Source organism: Molossus molossus, unplaced genomic scaffold (assembly GCF_014108415.1).
Source record: "Molossus molossus isolate mMolMol1 unplaced genomic scaffold, mMolMol1.p scaffold_m16_p_11, whole genome shotgun sequence".
In the NCBI taxonomy this organism is placed as follows: Eukaryota; Metazoa; Chordata; class Mammalia; order Chiroptera; family Molossidae; genus Molossus; species Molossus molossus.
This window is the reverse complement of record NW_023425346.1, coordinates 55,830,859-55,848,290: the sequence shown is the minus strand read 5'-3', so window position 1 is coordinate 55,848,290 and position 17,432 is coordinate 55,830,859. Positions and strand designations below refer to the sequence as shown.

The 17,432-nt window shown below is 40.0% G+C and overlaps 2 protein-coding genes across 3 annotated transcripts in view; one reads left to right on the top strand and one right to left on the bottom strand.

Annotated features, from left to right (window-relative positions):
- The first annotated feature begins 918 nt into the window (after positions 1 to 918).
- MARS2 (methionyl-tRNA synthetase 2, mitochondrial) overlaps positions 919 to 17,432 on the top strand; it is a 33,669-nt gene continuing 17,155 nt past the window's right edge. Inside the window, exons 1-4 of the mRNA XM_036254652.1 lie at positions 919 to 2,976; positions 4,457 to 4,551; positions 8,619 to 8,769; positions 8,890 to 9,020. Coding sequence (XP_036110545.1) covers positions 950 to 2,731 — 1,782 coding nt within the window. The 5' untranslated portion in view covers positions 919 to 949 and the 3' untranslated portion in view covers positions 2,732 to 2,976; positions 4,457 to 4,551; positions 8,619 to 8,769; positions 8,890 to 9,020. The remainder of the gene's footprint in view (positions 2,977 to 4,456; positions 4,552 to 8,618; positions 8,770 to 8,889; positions 9,021 to 17,432) is intronic.
- Positions 13,369 to 17,432, bottom strand: part of BOLL (boule homolog, RNA binding protein) — a 70,629-nt gene continuing 66,565 nt past the window's right edge. Inside the window, exon 8 of one of the 2 annotated variants that reach the window (XM_036254656.1) lies at positions 13,369 to 13,697. In XM_036254656.1, coding sequence (XP_036110549.1) covers positions 13,674 to 13,697 — 24 coding nt within the window. In that variant the 3' untranslated portion in view covers positions 13,369 to 13,673. The remainder of the gene's footprint in view (positions 13,698 to 17,432) is intronic. The other variant, XM_036254654.1, reaches the window with a different exon arrangement.

Genomic DNA, 17,432 nt, shown 5'->3' with positions numbered 1-17,432 from the left:
AAGACCATTTTAAAAGAAAATTACTACTTTGTGAAATAAATTGGAAGACTGATACTTCCTTATGTGCACAGTGACAATATTACATTCCACCTCCCTCGAGCTAAATAATCGTTGGCAAAGGCTTAATACATGACAAATCTACCTTTTTTGTTGATTCAACAAATATTGAGCGTGTTCAAATATTCTTCCCTCAGGTGCTCTAGGTAATTATTTTTCTTCCTTCCTCCTCCACCCCCCCTTCCCAGGTGTGTCCACTGGGTTCTGAGATAAAATTGAGATGTTTCAGAGCCCTGGGCCAGCCAGGGCCCAGCAGAGGGCACACTCTGTGCCCTGCCATGTGCCAGCCACTGATTGGAGTCTGAGAAATGCCCAAATACAGAACTCTCGCCCACAAGCCGTTCAGCCTAGAGAGGAAAACAGATCCATAATATAAAAGTACAACCCAAACTAGAGCAGTTAGGAAGCTTTAGAAAGATAAAGATTTGCCCGCTCTCATTACCCCCACCCCATCAAGCCCAGTTCCTCTGAGAGGTTCTCAACCTGAGGGTCCCAACCCCCTTTGGGGGGGTCTAACGACCCTTTCACAGGGGTCCCCTAAGACCATCGGAAAACACATTTCCGAGGGCGATTCATAACAGTAGCAAAATTATAGTTATGAAGTAGAAATGAAAATAATGTTATAGTTGGGACTCATCACAACGTGAGGAACTATATTAAAGGGTTAGGGCATTAGGAAGGTTGAGAAACACTTAGGCTAGGCCATGTCCCTCTGGCGCCTCTGCAAGTCATAACCAGAAGCCCAAGGTCCGAGGTCCCGGGAGAGCGGAGCGCTTGATGGGCGGCGAGGGGCGGGCCCTCCGGCCGGAAGCGGCGGTTAGGCCGGGCTGCGCATGCGCGCTGCACACGTGCTGCCAGAACGCCCCTCTGCCGGTTGGGCCCGGTCTGCATCATGCTGCGAATTTCTGCCTTGCGGCTGCTGGCGGGCCCACGGGCGAGCGGGCTCTGGCTCCTGCAGCACTCCAACCCACGCCTCTACGGTTCCGGCCCTCTGGGTGCCCGCGACGATATTCACGACGCGCGCGCTTACTTCACGACACCCATTTTCTATGTGAACGCGGCGCCGCACATTGGGCACCTGTACTCCGCGCTGCTGGCGGACGCTCTGTGCCGCCACCATCGCCTCCGCCTTCCCAGAGCCGGCGCCACGCGCTTCTCCACTGGTACAGACGAACACGGCCTGAAGATTCAGCAGGCAGCGGCCGCCGCGGGCCTGGCCCCGACTGAGCTGTGCGACCGAGTCTCGGCCCAGTTCCAGCAGCTTTTCCGGGATGCGGGCATCTCCTCCACCGACTTCATCCGCACCACCGAGGCCCGGCACCGGAGCGCAGTGCAGCACTTCTGGGGAGCGCTGAAGGCTCGGGGTCTGCTCTACAAGGGGCTCTATGAAGGTTGGTATTGCGCCTCCGACGAGTGCTTCCTGCCGGAGACCAAGGTCACCCAGCAGCCGGGCCCGTCGGGGGATTCGTGTCCTGTGTCTCTAGAAAGCGGGCATCCCGTCTCCTGGACCAAGGAAGAAAACTACATTTTCAGGCTTTCCCAGTTCCGGGAGCCGCTCCAGCAGTGGCTGCGGGACAACCCTCAGGTGATCATCCCCGAGCCATTCCATCACACCGTCCTTCAGTGGCTAGAGGAGGAGCTGCCGGACCTGTCAGTCTCTCGCAGGAGTAGTCACTTGCACTGGGGCATTCCGGTGCCCGGGGACGATTCGCAGACCATCTACGTATGGCTGGATGCCTTGGTCAACTACCTTACTGTAATCGGCTACCCAAATGCTGAGTTCAAGTCATGGTGGCCTGCTACCTCTCATATCATAGGCAAGGACATCCTCAAGTTCCATGCTATCTATTGGCCTGCCCTCCTCTTAGGGGCCGGCATGAGCCCACCATACCGCATCTTTGTCCACTCCCACTGGACTGTCTGTGGCCAAAAGATGTCTAAGAGCCTGGGCAATGTGGTGGATCCCAGAACTTGCCTTGACCGCTATACTGTGGATGGTTTCCGCTACTTTCTTCTCCGTCAGGGCGTCCCCAACTGGGACTGTGATTACTATGATGAAAAGGTGGTTAAGTTACTAGACTCTGAGCTGGCAGATGCTTTGGGAGGTCTCTTGAACCGATGCACTGCTAATAGAATAAATCCTTTTGGGACCTATCCGACCTTCTGCACCACCTGTTTTCCCAGTGAGCCAGGGTTGGGGGGGCCATCAGTTCGTGCCCGGGCAGAGGACTATGCCCTGGTGAGTGCAGTGGCCACTTTGCCCAAGCAGGTAGCAGACCACTATGCTAACTTTCAGATCTATAAGGCTCTGGAGGCAGTGTCCAGCTGTGTCCGGCAAACTAACGGTTTTGTCCAAAGACACGCACCATGGAAGTTGAACTGGGAGAGCCCAGTGGATGCTCCCTGGTTGGGTACTGTGCTTCATGTGGCCTTGGAATGTTTGCGAGTCTTTGGAACTTTGCTCCAGCCTGTCACCCCAAGCCTAGCTGACAAGCTGCTGTCCAGGTTGGGGGTGACTGACACAGAGAGGGGCCTTGGAGAGCTCTATTTCTTGCCTCGATTCTATGGACACCCTTGCCCTTTTGAAGGGAGGAGGCTGGGACCTGAAACTGGGCTCTTATTTCCACGACTGGACCAGTCCAGGGCCTGGCTGGTGAAGGCCCATAGGACCTAGACACTCAGTTTGTATGGTTTGTGGCTTGTGGTAAAGAAGCAAATGTATTATTTTCTTATTTTGTATTTTCAGGAAAGTTAATAATGTTTTCTGAAGTGTTGCATCAAATGAGCACATAAGCAATATCCCTGTGAAAAGAGGTTTAAAACCTTTCAGGTGTCTACCCGACTCTTCAGTTCTCTGTGTCCATTAACCACTGTCCTTTGCACTCCAGTGTCTCTAAGATGTCTCTAGGGGTAAGATGGGTAAGAGACAACTTTGCTGATACTATTCCTTCTTATTGTGCCTCATTCCAAACCACAGTTAGTTTATTTGCCCAGATTACCTCTCATGGCTTGTTTTTCATTGGCCTGGCCTCAAATTAGAGTGGGGATTGGAGGCCCCCTACCTCAACTTTTAGCCCTCCTTTGTCATATATGTTGGGTCTCCTGTTAAAAAGATTATTATTATTATTTTTTATTTATTTTTATTTTTTATTTTTTATCCTCACGAGAGGACATTTTTTCCATCTTTTTGTTCAGGTAGAGTGGGAGGGAGAGAGAGGAACAAAGAGAGAGAGAGAGAAACATCGATGTGAAAGGGACACATCGAGTGGCTGCACCCGCACGACCAACCAGGGCCGGGGACAAACTGCAACCGAGGTACATGCCCTTAGCGGGAACCGAACCCGGGTCTCTCTGGACCGCAGGCCGACGCTTAAAAAGAGATTATTTTATTAAATATTTAAAAATCAGTGTTTTAGACTAGATGATTTTTACCAATGTTTATATTTCCAGTTCTTACAACCATGACTCCCTATACTTTGTTAGCTAATAAGCCAATAGTTGTACTTGTAACATTACACTTCAACCAGTAGATGGCTCTAGGCTCACATATCAAATTAACATTGAGGTTTCAGAATCTTTAAAATACGTGTTTTCTGCTTTCTAATTTTGCAGAGTTTAAAGAAAATTTGTATTGCTTTTCTTGAAATGAGGGATAACTGCAACCACTGCTATTTTATAGAAAGCAATATAAAGAATCAGAATCCTCAGTTTTCTTTAGACTACTGAAAAAGGGCATTTACTCTAAATGTTTAGTAAGCTAATAAGTAAATGTATTGTTTGGACTATCCATGATAAATTGTAAAGCTCTCTTGAGGTACTTGGTATGTTAAATATTTTAAACCTTAATAACAGATTTAGAGGTATGATTAAAAAAAATCTATAAATTATTCAAAAGGGCAGTATTTTCTTAGTCTTAATTTTGTTATTCACATAATTTACCTTATCTGACTTCTTTTGGTCAATCAGGATCTATAATACAATATAGAAATTGTAGAATAGTTATTATAAATGTTTATTTACTTTTTTTTTCTTAACCCCCCGGGAGGATATTTTTCCATTTATCTTCAGAGAGAGTGGAAGGGAGAGAGAGAGAAACATTGATGAGAGAAACATCGAAACATCGACATGAGAGGACACATCAACTAGTTGCCTCCCTTATGGCCCTGACCAGGGCTGGAGAATGAACCAAAACTGAGGTACATGCCCCCGACTGGAATCGAACCTGTGACTCTTTGGTCTGTGGGCCAGTGCTCTAACAACTGAGCCAAACCAGCCAGGGCAATATATATTTACTTTTAAGTGGTTTTTACTGATTTCTTTTGCTTTTTAAACTTAAGTTATTAAAGTTTAAAAGTTTGTAAGTACCTTATTCAGCTATGTACTGTTGCATTTATTGAAGGTGATGGTGAAGGGAGGAAATGATCAGTGCTCCAAGAATCTCAAACTGGATTTAGGGATTTCTCCAAGGCTCCATAAGAACATCACAGAGAAGATGTAAGATCAATTTATACAATGACTACAACACAGTAAGCCAGCATTACATCTGATAAGTGATGGATTGGACAGCTAGGCCAAAGTTTAAAATGAAAAATTGCCTTGAAATATCCATTCTACATATGGTAGCAAGCAGAGAGGGCTCACTATGAAGTAAACTATTAGGCTTCTAGTTCCCCCAGACTTATTTAGCTCCAGTTTCCATTGAAAGATTTGTTTGCTTGGAAACACTGCTTAAAAAGGAATGCTCAAAGGCATTCTAAAGGTGGAAGGACTGTTTCTACAAATGTTCCTTCAGACCCTCCTTATTCGTTATAGTGGAATCCTGGCCTTTCCATATGACATATACCAATTACCTGCTGGGATTATTAGGGCAGATTACCAGGGCCTAGGATTGCGTATATCTCCTAGGTCTGCATAGAGCAGAGTAGTGAAAGACATGGGATGTGTTTACATGGGTGAAGGAAAACTGGGAAGACCAGTGGAATGATAATCTGCTTTTGAAGTGCCCTACAGGCAGTCTTAGAGTTCCTATCATGAATGGAGAGACAGTGTCTTCCCCTTGACTGAGCTTTCCTATGGCCAAGGGCTGGTCATTACATGGGACCTTTGCTTGATGGGTGTTAATGGAGTTCCTTTTGTATAGTCTGTCATTTGTGCAGGCAGTTAACTGTACCAGAATATTTGTGGTACTTTAGGGCATGAGAAAATAGGGGATTCAAAGAGGAAAGGGCATAATTATTATAGAGGACGATACACACACACACACTTTAAATATGTTTTTATTGCTTTTTTTTTTTTTATCCTCACCTGAGGATATTTTTCCATTTTTTTGTACAGATAGAGTGGGAGGGAGAGAGAGGAAGGGAGAGACAGAGAGAGAAACATCGACGTGAAGGGACACATCGAGTGGCCGCCACCTGCACGACCAACCAGGGCCGCGGACAAACTGCAACCGAAGTACGTGCCCTTAGCGGGAACCGAACCCGGGTCTCTCTGGACCCCAGGCCGACACTCTAACCGCTGAGCCAAACTGGCCAGGGCTTTATTGCTATTTTTTAGAGAGGAAGGGAGAGGGAGAGAGAAACATTGTTGTGAAATAGAAACATTGATCAGCTGCCTCCTGCATGCTCCCTACTGGGGATCGAGCCTGCCACCTGGGCATGTGCCCTGACCGGGAACAGAACTGGGACCTCTCAGTCCATGGGACGATGTTCAATCCAGTGAGCCACACCGGCCAGGTGAAGACAAGATACTTTGAATGAAATGGTGTGGTAAGTTGGATCTGACTCATTTCTGTGGTGATAGGGTAGATGCACAGGTTGATTCTCTGTAGGAGGTAAAGCAAATATCCTTTGGGTACTGGATGTATTCAATTTGATGCAGCATTTTAAGAATGGCAAATGGAGAATAGGTAAAACTTAAAACTGGAGGGCATACACTTCCAAGAGGGCATCCTAACCACTTTTGGGAGATGAAAACTTGTAAACATTTAAGAGTCCCCCCTACTCCAGAACTGTTAACACCTTATTTGGCATCTTTGGATTCCTTGACCGGAAAGGTTGCTCTCAAATACTACTCCTGAAGCTCTCAATTTTCATTTTAGGTTATTCTTGGAGACAGTGTTGCAGGACGTTATGATACAGCATTGACCAGGTGTTCACAGGATGTCTGTTATAGAATAACAAGCTGGCAACTCAGTAGACTATAGTCCTATCTATGAAGTCATATAAGAAGTTGTGGGTGCCCAGCTGGTGTGACTCAGTGGATTGAGCATTGTCCCATGGACTGAGAGGTCCTGGTTTGATTCCTGGTCAGGACACATACCCAGGTTGCAGGCTTGAGCCCCAGTGTGGGGTGTGCAGGAAGCAGCCATTCGATGTTTCTCTCACATCAATGTTTCTAGCTCTTGCCCCCTTACCCTCTCTCTAAAAAAATCAAAAACATAAAAAAAAAGAAGTTATGGGCAGTGTACAGTATCTGTTAAGTGGCACCATTTTATATTAGAGGTATTCCACAAGTGAACTCATGGATTAGGTACCTCTGAAGTCAGAAGACCTGTGACTATATGGAGGTCAAGGATAAACAGGAACAAGAAATAAATATAATCTGATTTCACTGAAATCTGTTATTCTAGAAATAGGCCTCATCATTTTTCTTAAGGACCTGTGTGACTATAGGGGTTGAGAAGAGCCTGATAAATTGACTATTAAGTTGATGCTAAAGTACTCAAATGGCCTGGGCTGAAACATGGGCTCTGAGGCACAGGCCACTTTTTTTTTCTCTTTTTATCCTCACCCAAGGACATTTTTGCACGTATCTTCAGATAGAGCAGGAGGGAGAGAGAAACATCCATGTGAGAGAGACATATCAAGTGGTAGCCACCCACACGACCCCAACTGGGGCAGGGACAAACTGCAACTGAGGTATGTGCCCTCAGTGGGAACCGAACCTGGGCCTCTGGTCTGCAGGCTGATGCTCTAACCGCTGAGCAAACCGGTCAGGGTCCACTTTTTTTTGCAGTTGTACTAGCTCTTTAGATTTGGGAAATTCTAAAATCGAAGCCAGTATTTGGTCAGGTTGTGAGGCTCCAACTAGAATGACTTACAATCATAGTGACTTGGGCAGCATGTGGCAATACCAAGCATTCAACAGATTCTTCCATGTGCATTGTAGTAGGGATGGTTTCCGGGGACTCTGCCTGACCCCTCGTAAGTATAGTTGCATTGTTGGCCTGCATTAGTATAACCTTGAGTTATGGGGGAAGTAATGCCTCTTGACTAAGATTTGGTCCATAAAGCTGCTGTATGATAATCTATAATTGCCTCCTGGAGGCAATGCTTCCAGAGTTCTACTGGATATAGAACTGTTCTTGTTGGTGAGGTCTGGGCTGCTATAAACCTTAGTGGGTCCTTGCCCTCTTTTGCCAGAGTAAATAATATCAATGGACCTGAAAGGGTGTGCACATACCGTCAGCCAAGTGTCTATTTTTGCAGCAAAGGTTTACTAGTTCAGAGAGCTTGTGGGGAGCTAGGGCACAGGTTAGGGGGTCAGTCTAGAAGAAAGCCTTTGAGTCCTTTGCAAAACTAATAGTATCCAATATGTCATTTTAGCACAACACAGCTAGTCCTGTCCCTTCCTCTAAGGAACTTAGGATCGCATTGGTTAACACCAAATTTGGAGGTTAATATTGCTGGAAGAGCCAGAACATTAACAACCAAGTTAATTAGGGTTAATTAGTAGGGATTTTAACTTTTCAAGAAAAGTGTCTTATTCTTTTCTGAGATAAAGGATAAAAGAAGCCCAGCCTAAGCTGCTTTCCTCTAGGGTACTAACCCACTTGGAGGTGAAATGGACTCTTCTTTTGTGTTTAGGTAGTCCTGGATTACCCAGTATAGATCCTCTGAATTAAGGAAACCATCTAATAGAAATTGTTGGCCACATTTTAAAAAACCCTGCTTAAGATGATATCAGATCATTCAGTTTTTACATTTTCATGATGAGGAAAGGGAATTGAGAATAGCTACCTGCCAAGATCTTTTAATGCCTTGACAGCTAGAAATAATATACTCTCTCTTTTTTTTTTATCCTCACCTGCGGACACTTTTCCATATTTTGTTCAGATAGAGTGAGGGGGTGGGAGGGGGGAGAGAGAGAGAGAGAGAGAGAGAGAGAGAGAGAGAGAGAAACATCGACATGAAAGAGAAACATTGACGTGAAAGGGACACATCGAGTGGCTGCCACCCGCACAACCCATCCAGGGCTGGGGACAAACTGCAACTGAGGTACGTGCCCTTAGCGGGAACCGAACCCAGGTCTCTGGACTGCAGGCCAACGCTCTAACCACTGAGTCAAACCGGCCAGGGCAGAAATAATATATTCTCTACTGTGCCTCTCCCCATGAATAGCTATTGGGAGGTTCAGCCATACTTGAATCTTCACCAAAGTAAGGCAGGGCTCTAGTATGGAAGTTCCATTCTTGGCTATGAACTGAATTTAACCCCCATTTGGTTTGTGATAGTTTAGCTCATCATAGATCTTAAAGTCCCTGACACCTCCTCACTTAGGAACAAGATGATATGAGATGTCAGGATGCTTTAGGAAACCAAGTGTGCCATCTGAGAGAAGAAAAATATAACTCCAAACAGAGATGAACCGTGCCTACAAGTCAAGGATTTTGAGATGACATGTCTGCAGAAGGCCTGAAAGACTTGCTGGGTAAACTGGAGGGGCAGCTTTAGGAAAAACTGGAAATGGACAATGCCACTTTCTTAGTGTACGGTATGTGTTCTCATTTACTTTTCCCACTAACTGCAAAGTATTCTTTCTGTTTCACAGTGAGAAGTTGAAGCATAGAGAGATAAAGTAACTTGGCTAAGGTTATACAGCTTGTAAAACAGGAGAGCCTAGACTCAAGCCTGTCCCAGTGCCAGAGGTTCAGCACCGCCCTTAGCACCAAACTGCACTCAGTGAGTATATGTACTGAAGGCTCTGTATTGTGGGGAGGAGGAAGTAGTATAATCAGATCTGACGACCTGAAGATGAAAAGTCTAAATAAGAACCTTTAATTGAACTATACCCATGATTGTTTCAAAATGAAGAATTAGTTCTTGATAGCTAGATTATGAAACATGACTGCCAACATAGAAACTTAGAAAAAATTCTTACGTCCATCATAAAATATGATATATTTCTCTTTGCTTTTAAGTTTCCTTTATTATTCTAACCCTCTTAAGTGTGCTGGTATAAATTTTAAAAACTGTATAGTTTCTATTGTTCTTTTTCCTTAAGATTATTTCTTATTTTCAGAAGTGTTCCAAATTCTTGGCTCCAACAGTTCTCCTCTGAGTGAAAGTGTATTTTCATGTTCATAAAGCTAAGTATTTTGAAACAACATTTTACCAATACTTAAAACACTCATTTATCTCTATACATCAAAACATCAATATTCAAAAGTTTTATTTGAATTAACTATTATAGTAACAAGGGCAGATAATTTATTAGAGGTTACAAACTCTGAAACGTTTTCATTTCATACATACAGTTTTAATACAAATTAACTTACTAAAAGACTCATCTATTTACTAACAATTTAAATTCTATTAATTTACTGAACATTTATTACTCTATTTTTATGACATCTTTCCTAATAAGCCTGCAGAAACCAGATTAAACTCTTTTTGATTCCAGTTATTACCAGAGCAATACCACCCCATTAGCTAAAATGACACATACTGGATAATTCCAGGTAAAATATAATCTCATATATGACAACCAAAACATGTTCTAACTTCCCCAAATTAGAAACTTTATTATGAATTGCATAAAGAATACTCTGTCATATTTTACATGCTTTATGAAATGTAGCTATTATGTTGGACATGGGCTATACCTTGATGAAATGTGATAAAACCTGTGTTTATATAAAACTTAGCTATCATCTAAATTGTATTTTTAAAAATGTATCAAAAGGTATTATAGTCTTTGCTAACTTGGAAGGCCAAGTACAGCTATATCTCTATTCTATGTTTTAAATGATTTAATCAGAACTCTTTAAATTCAAGCTACACAGTCCCATAGTTAGCAAGGCACGATGCTCACTTTTTAAGTATTTTTTTGCACAGCAGACTATGACTATGACACTGATGTATGTATTATAAATAATATAGGTTTTTTGATTATCTAAAAAAAATCACTAAGTAAATGAATTTAGGAAGGTTTTCATAAAGCAAAGAATCTTCAGTCCTGGGAAACTGAAATAACTGGACTAACTTTATATTTAAATTTCTATAAAACTTATTTTATGGAAACTCCCTACATTTTTAGAAAGCAAAACTTTTTAGTTCTGAGTTTAATTTAATTTATAACTCATTACTGGATTGCATTTAAATAAATCAAGTTACAACGTGTAAGAAGCCTATTTTGGTACTTATAGACAAAAAACTAAGTACTAAAATGAAGTACTGAAAATATGTATGGTTAATTGTATGAAAGCTGATGGTTGGATTGTCACACCATTTTAGGATTTGGAAGGAGTATTTTTTTTTGCTAAATATAAAGGAAATATTTTAACATTCATTATGATATTGTCTGACCTAGTATAAAAATTTTTAGTTAATAATTGACCTTCAAAATAGAAATTTTTTCTTATTAAAATGTCCACATTAAGTCAACGTCTAGAAGGTAGTTAATTTATAAAAAATTTTAAATAAAACGTTTTTGGATGTAACTGATGTCATTAAATTAGTTTTCTAGCCTAAGGAGAGTATATAGCACTTCTTCCTTTTTCCATAATTCATGGAGACCATCTAAAAGTGGAGCTCTCAGTTCTGGGGCACAAAAACCAGGATAAATGTTTAACTGTGTGTCCCTAAGTGTAAAAATTTGAAAGTTAACCTGATCTCAGACAGAAAAACAAAGGAAAGATGGTGAAAACTTACTGCTTAACATTGAGTAGTAAGAAGGGCACTAGCCAAGTTCAACTAAGTTATCAGAACTCATCATTGATACGTTTGTAGAGGTAGATGTTTTTTAAATATTCAATATGTGAAGGTAGGAAAGTCTGAACTCAAAAGTTTTAAATAAGTCATTCTCTAAAGACAGACACATAGCTAGGGCACAGGCCTAAAAATCTATTGGTAAACATAGGATTGTTGCTGAGTTTATTTTCATTTTTCCTTTGGCATAGACATTAGGATATTAAATTTATTATTTTAATTGAAAACTGTTCTCACAAACAGTTGGGTTTAACCTGAATAAAATAATCCCACAAATTAAGACCTGAATGGAAGATAAAAAGGAATACTTGACTGTGTCACTATGTTAAAGGGAGAAATATGTGTTGAATCTGACATGATATATACAGTGAATGCTTATACTTGCTAAAATGCTGTAAGAACCCTTATATTTCTTGTATGAATGACAAAAGAGGGCCAGAAATATATATGGAGATATCTTAAGTACATTTAAGAATAGTGTCAACTTTGTCCATAGTAACTGGTATAAAATAAATGGTCATAATATGACAAATTTCCATATATTATATACAAATTATTTTTAAATGTATTAATGCCTATCAAAATTTCTAATGTAAACCTATAGTTTATAAAAATCATTTAATATAGGAAAAATATACACTAACCTAAATACAGTGAAACCAAAATAATGTAGAAGCTAGAATCTTTTACATATTATCTCTAGAATCTTTTACATATTATCTCCCTAACTAGATAGTGTTTTTTTGAATTTTCCATATTACAACAAATGGCCTGTTGCTATGCATATTCTGAAACATCTGGAATACAACTGAAAAATCCAAACACCAAAGATGTTTTTAAGTAGTTGTTTTTGACATTATCATGTTGCTAAAATAGCCAGATGATGACTGAATTTTTAAACTTTATCAAAATATTTGTTTAATAGATATCCTTTGTTCTATTTGTTACAGTTTACAAGTCTGTTACTTAAGTGTGTGTGAAGTAATAAAGGAAACCATGATTTTATCCTGCACCTCCAATGTTCTGCCTAAGATTTCTTTATTAACTCCTTTAAAAAAGCAAAAATATTTAACCTTAAGCGCATCCAAAACCCTCGTATTTGTTACTGGACCACACATCAGTGACTAATAATTTTTACTTATAAAACAAAAACTTTTGAAATTTTATTGTGGAATTTATTAGTCTATTTACATTTTTAAAACTCAGAATAATTAATGGGATCCTTATATGCTAGTATTATGTTCATATGGCCTACTGGTCTTATGAAACAATTTGACTGGCAAATAGGTTCATTAGTTTTAAAAGAAACACCCTATTTGACTCACAGGAAATAGGTCTATGTCCTATTATTTCTGCTGACATTTGGGGATTAACCAGGAGAGGGAAGAAATAGATTTATTAGGGTGATGCCAATAGTTATGGCTTTCTCCCTTCTGTTCTAAAATTAGGAAGTCAGTGAAAGAACTGCAAATGAATGTAAGAAGGATTTTTTTTATATTGATAAAAAGTGTTATAGTGATAACACTTTTGATTTGCCCTGTAACTTGAACAATGGCTTTTCCTCCCTACCTTTTTCCCAATTTTATAATAAGACTTGGTTTTAGAATCAGAATTTAAAGTTTTCCTTTGGCATAAGAATTGTTTTGCTTTTTATGAAAACAGTTAATTGTCCTTTAAGAATTAGTAACATATAATTAAATATATTGGTAACATATAAAAAGAAAAAGTCAAAAGATTAAGGCATTCAAAGCACACTAAAATACAGTGGAATATTAGCCAATGTTATGGGATCATGTCAGAGGTGAGCCCTTTTATTTAAACAATTCTATTAGGTGATCCATAGTATATAAAATTTGATACCAAATGGCTTATGTTATAGGAAGGCTGCAGTATTATCTCACATTTTAGAGAAAAGTTTTAATATAGTCATAATAATAACATGAGAAGGCAAGAATACTGATCATGTTGATGGTATTTCTAATATTTGAAAAATGTTATCAAAAAGTAAAAATACTATGCAAATTTTGAAAACCATTGCAGAAGCAAAATAAAGAGTAGCAGTAACAACAAAAAAAATTAGACAAAAGCACGTTAAATGACAAAATACCAAAGTAGCAGAACTGAATTATTAAGATTAAATATATGCTAAAAAGCATTAAAGTATTAAAAATATCTATGACAATTAAAAATAATTCTTACCTTAAATATTAAAATAGCAACACCTCCCCAAAAATGAAATAAAATAGCAACAAATATGAAACATAACTTAAAACACTGAGAAGAAATAACACAAAGCAGAGAAAATGAAAGACACCTCACTATTCTCATTGTGATTATTATTTATGGAATGGATAAAACATGTAGAAAATGTCATTACAGTTAGATTAACACATTAAAAAAACCAACATGCCACATCTACCTAAATAATTTTGTAGAACAGCTGAAAAAGCAAATTTCATCAAATTTAGAGAGTTTATAGTGGAATAAATAAGTATGGCGAGGTATTAACTAACCCTAAGTTTCATAACGGGCAGCTTCTAGCCGGTTTGTTGAAGCTGGATCTCGGTCACACAAGGATCATTGGACAAGAAATCAGTTGAGCTGGACTAGAGCTGCCCATTTGTCTTAATAATGAATGCTCCACACTGTCTGTTAAGAGAAAGAAAATATAGATCAGAAAGACTGCATGGGAAACAGTAAGTATGTTAGAGTAGATGAGTATAGGACATCAGTGAACATTTAGCAAATACTTACAGAACATGTGATATTAATTCTAATAGTGTGTTATGAAGTGAGAAGCTAGAGATTAGGAGAGGGCCAGAACTCAGGAAAGGCTTTGCTCACTGCTGAGAGCTTACAATCTATTTTACTTACTTGATTTTTAGAGTATGTTTATTAAAACTGGGGACAAGGAAACAAAGAAGGGCTTAGGATAGAAGAAGCAACAGGAGAGAGCCTAGGTGGGGCTGCTCTGGCTCTCCAGGAATGTTATAAGAAAAACGTGAGCCTAGGTAGGGCTGCTTTGGCTCACGGGGAAGTCAGAGAAGAGGTCTTGGAGATAGGTTCAGGGGCTTAGGCTGGGATGAGCTGCCACTGCCCATTGCTCCCCTGGTTGCAAGTGTCGTGGGGTCTCTTAGAGTTTAGGAGAAGCATGCCTTATTGGGGAAGGAGAGGGGGACAGGAAAGGCACAGGGGTGCTCACACACTGGAACCTTCTTTTTGAGGATTTTAAAGGCTGGGAGTTTGGGGGAGGGAGTTCTTAGGGGAGGAACTCAATAGAATATTCATCACTTTTATGCTGATGTACCAAAATGAGATTGATTTCCTCAACTTTATCTGTCCTTGGGTGTGGTTGGCAAACACACTAATTGGATTTCTGCTATTTGTAGGGAGTGTCTTTGGTTAGGGAAGATAGGATTTTGTGATTTAATAGATGGTTGTAAAGCTGCTTGGCCATTTATCTGTCAGTTTTCCTATCCTACTTGTCCTGTCTTTTTTCTTTTTTTAATCCTCATCCGAGGATACTTTTCCATTTATCTTCAGATAGACTGGGAGGGAGAGAGAAAGATGTGAGAGAGACATATTGACTGGTTGCCTCCCGATGACCCCCACCAGAGCCGGGGACCCGAAATGCAACTGAGGTATGTGTCCTTGACCGGAATTGAACCAGCAACTCTTTGGTCCGTGGGCAGACGCTTTAATGGCTGAGCCAAACCTGCCAGGGCTCTTGTCCTGTCTTACTAGCTTGTTCCCACTCAGAGACTCCTGTCCCTGAAATCTTTTAGGGCTGATGAGGGAGGATGATCAGTTTTCAGTAACTGCTTCCTGCTGACAAGAGCTGTGGTCCCTGCCTATATAGGGTATGGAAGTCTCTCTGCCTGATCTAAGGGGTACAAGGGAATGGGATCTGAGACTGGAACAGAGAGGCTTTTAGCTGATTCTTCCAAAGGAGGGGTAGGCCAGAATCCCTGAAGCATCATCATCTTGATATGGAATTGTGGTATCATTCCAGAAGTGAAGTTGGTACATTGCTTCATATTTCATTGACTCAATTATGTAGTCCTGAAAATAAGTCAGTTCAGTTAAATTGTTGAGTCTCATTTCAGGAAGCCATGATGCAGATGAGCTCCCAAAGTGAGACCTATACTGTGTAAACAAGCAATCAGGTATTTAATAAGAGGTATGCCTATGAAAACAGAAGGAAAAACAAAGGTTAATGATCACAGCAAATTATAAAGTAGTTTCTGAGTCTATAAAACTGTTAGTGGAGAAGACTTTTAGATGTAAGGCTCCAAGTTCCTTTTACTGGAATGAAAGCAAGCACTGACAATCTGATAGATCCTCCTTTTCTGCAGTTTGAATATCTCTGGTGATGTACATTCTGCATGCTTTACATAACATCAGTCACTAAGACTGTTTAACTTTGAGCTGTTATGGCAATTTCTCAAGGTTATATCAGGACCTTTGGCTATAATTTGCAAGTGCAAAGTTGGAAAAAAAATTTAATTCTCAATAATTCCAAGTCAAAGGATGGGAGAAAAATGAAACATTAGTTTAGAAGAAAACTAGAAAAATTCAGGATCCAATTCAGTTTGTAGGTGAAGAATAAAACTTTAATATATCCACAACTGTGTATTATAGATTCTATTTTTAAAATTTTTTTATTGATTAATTTTAGAGAAAGAAGGGGGGAGAGAAAGAAACATCGATTTGTTTTACTTATTTTTGTATTCATTGGTTGCTCCTTGTATGTGCATTGACCAGGGATTGAACCTGCAACCTTGGCAAACCATGATGATGGTCTAACCAACTGAGCTACACAGGTAGGACTAGATTCTACTAAAACACAATTTATCCCCTTAAAATCACCCTCATTTTTATCAAAGATAGCCAAATCAAGACTATTTACTGCATTAAGTCCATTTTCCATTTGGCCTTATTATTTGCATAAACACAGCAAGAACAGTAAATCTGCTTTGCTGGAATCTCATAAGGAATCTCTAGATTGAATTTTTTATGTTTTTTATCCTCACCTGAGGACATTTTTGCATTCATCTTCAAAAGATCGGGAGAGAGGGAGGAAGAGAGTGAGAAACATCGATATGAGAGAGACACATCAAGTGGCTGCCACCCACATGACCCCAACTGGGGCCAGGGACAAACTGCAACCAAGGTACGTGCCCTTAGCAGGAACCGAACCCGGGACTCTCTGGTCCACGTGCTGACACTCTAACCATTGAGCCAAATTGGCCAGGGCTCTAGATTGAATTTTAATTAGCTCCTCAGGGCCAAGAAGCCAAGCTACATAGTTCATCAGGCTTTGCCTGCAATACCTATAGATTTGGGTGAATTCCTCAAGTTCTTGAAATTCACAAAATCTCTTGAGGTTCTCTTTGCCATCTCCCAGGAAAGCAACCTTCGTTCCTTACCTGGGAAGACTGCCATGAACCATGTGAATAAGTAGGGTACCAGGCCATCTCCCAGAGGCTTTTATTGGCTTCCAAAGTCAATCTTAATTCATTCTTAAAGCTTTCTGGTGACATCCAGAGTTTAGGGATGTCACTCTGCTTACAATTTATTTTAGACAATCTCTTTTCTAGTTACAGTATAAATGTTTAGTATATAAAATGAGAAACAGGTTAATACAAAAACAAGTTGAGTCATAATATTCCTTCTATTTTTGAAGACATCATTAGGTGGTTTTAAAAAACATGATTTTAAAAGTGGAGTAGAATTTGGCAGAAGGCTGTTGTCCAAAACCCAAAACGTACCCTTTAAAAGTTGGCATTGGTAAGACAGGCATATAGGTATCTGTGCCATATAATAGAGTAGTTCCATGCATCTGTTTCATCTTGAGAATTTTGTGTGTTAAGATTAGTTTGAGTTAAATAAACAACCTAGTTGATACACATTTTTTGTTATGTCGGGCATAGGCCAACTCCTAATTTAGGGAATCAATCTGTTCCAGGACATATTTTAAAATTTGGATAGGCTCAAAATTTTCCATATTTATTCCAGGATCTCTAGAGCGGTACTATCTGGTAGAACTTCCTATGCTGATGGAAAGGTTCTATAGCTACACAGTCAAATATGTTAGCCACTAGCCACATGGGACTATTTAGCACCTGAAATGTGGCTAGTTGCAATTGGGGAACTGAATTTTAAATTTCATTTAATTTTAATTAATCTAAAATTAAAATTAACTAGTCTCATGTGGCTCATGGTTACCATATTGGGAACAGCATGGTTCTAGAGGTTCAAATTTGTCCAGTTTGCTAAACTTTGTAAACTGGCCTGGATTTCTTTGGCCTGTTCAGTATTGTCCAATACCACTTAATATGTCTTATTGTTATATTCTCAGTGTCTGGAATACTGACTACACAT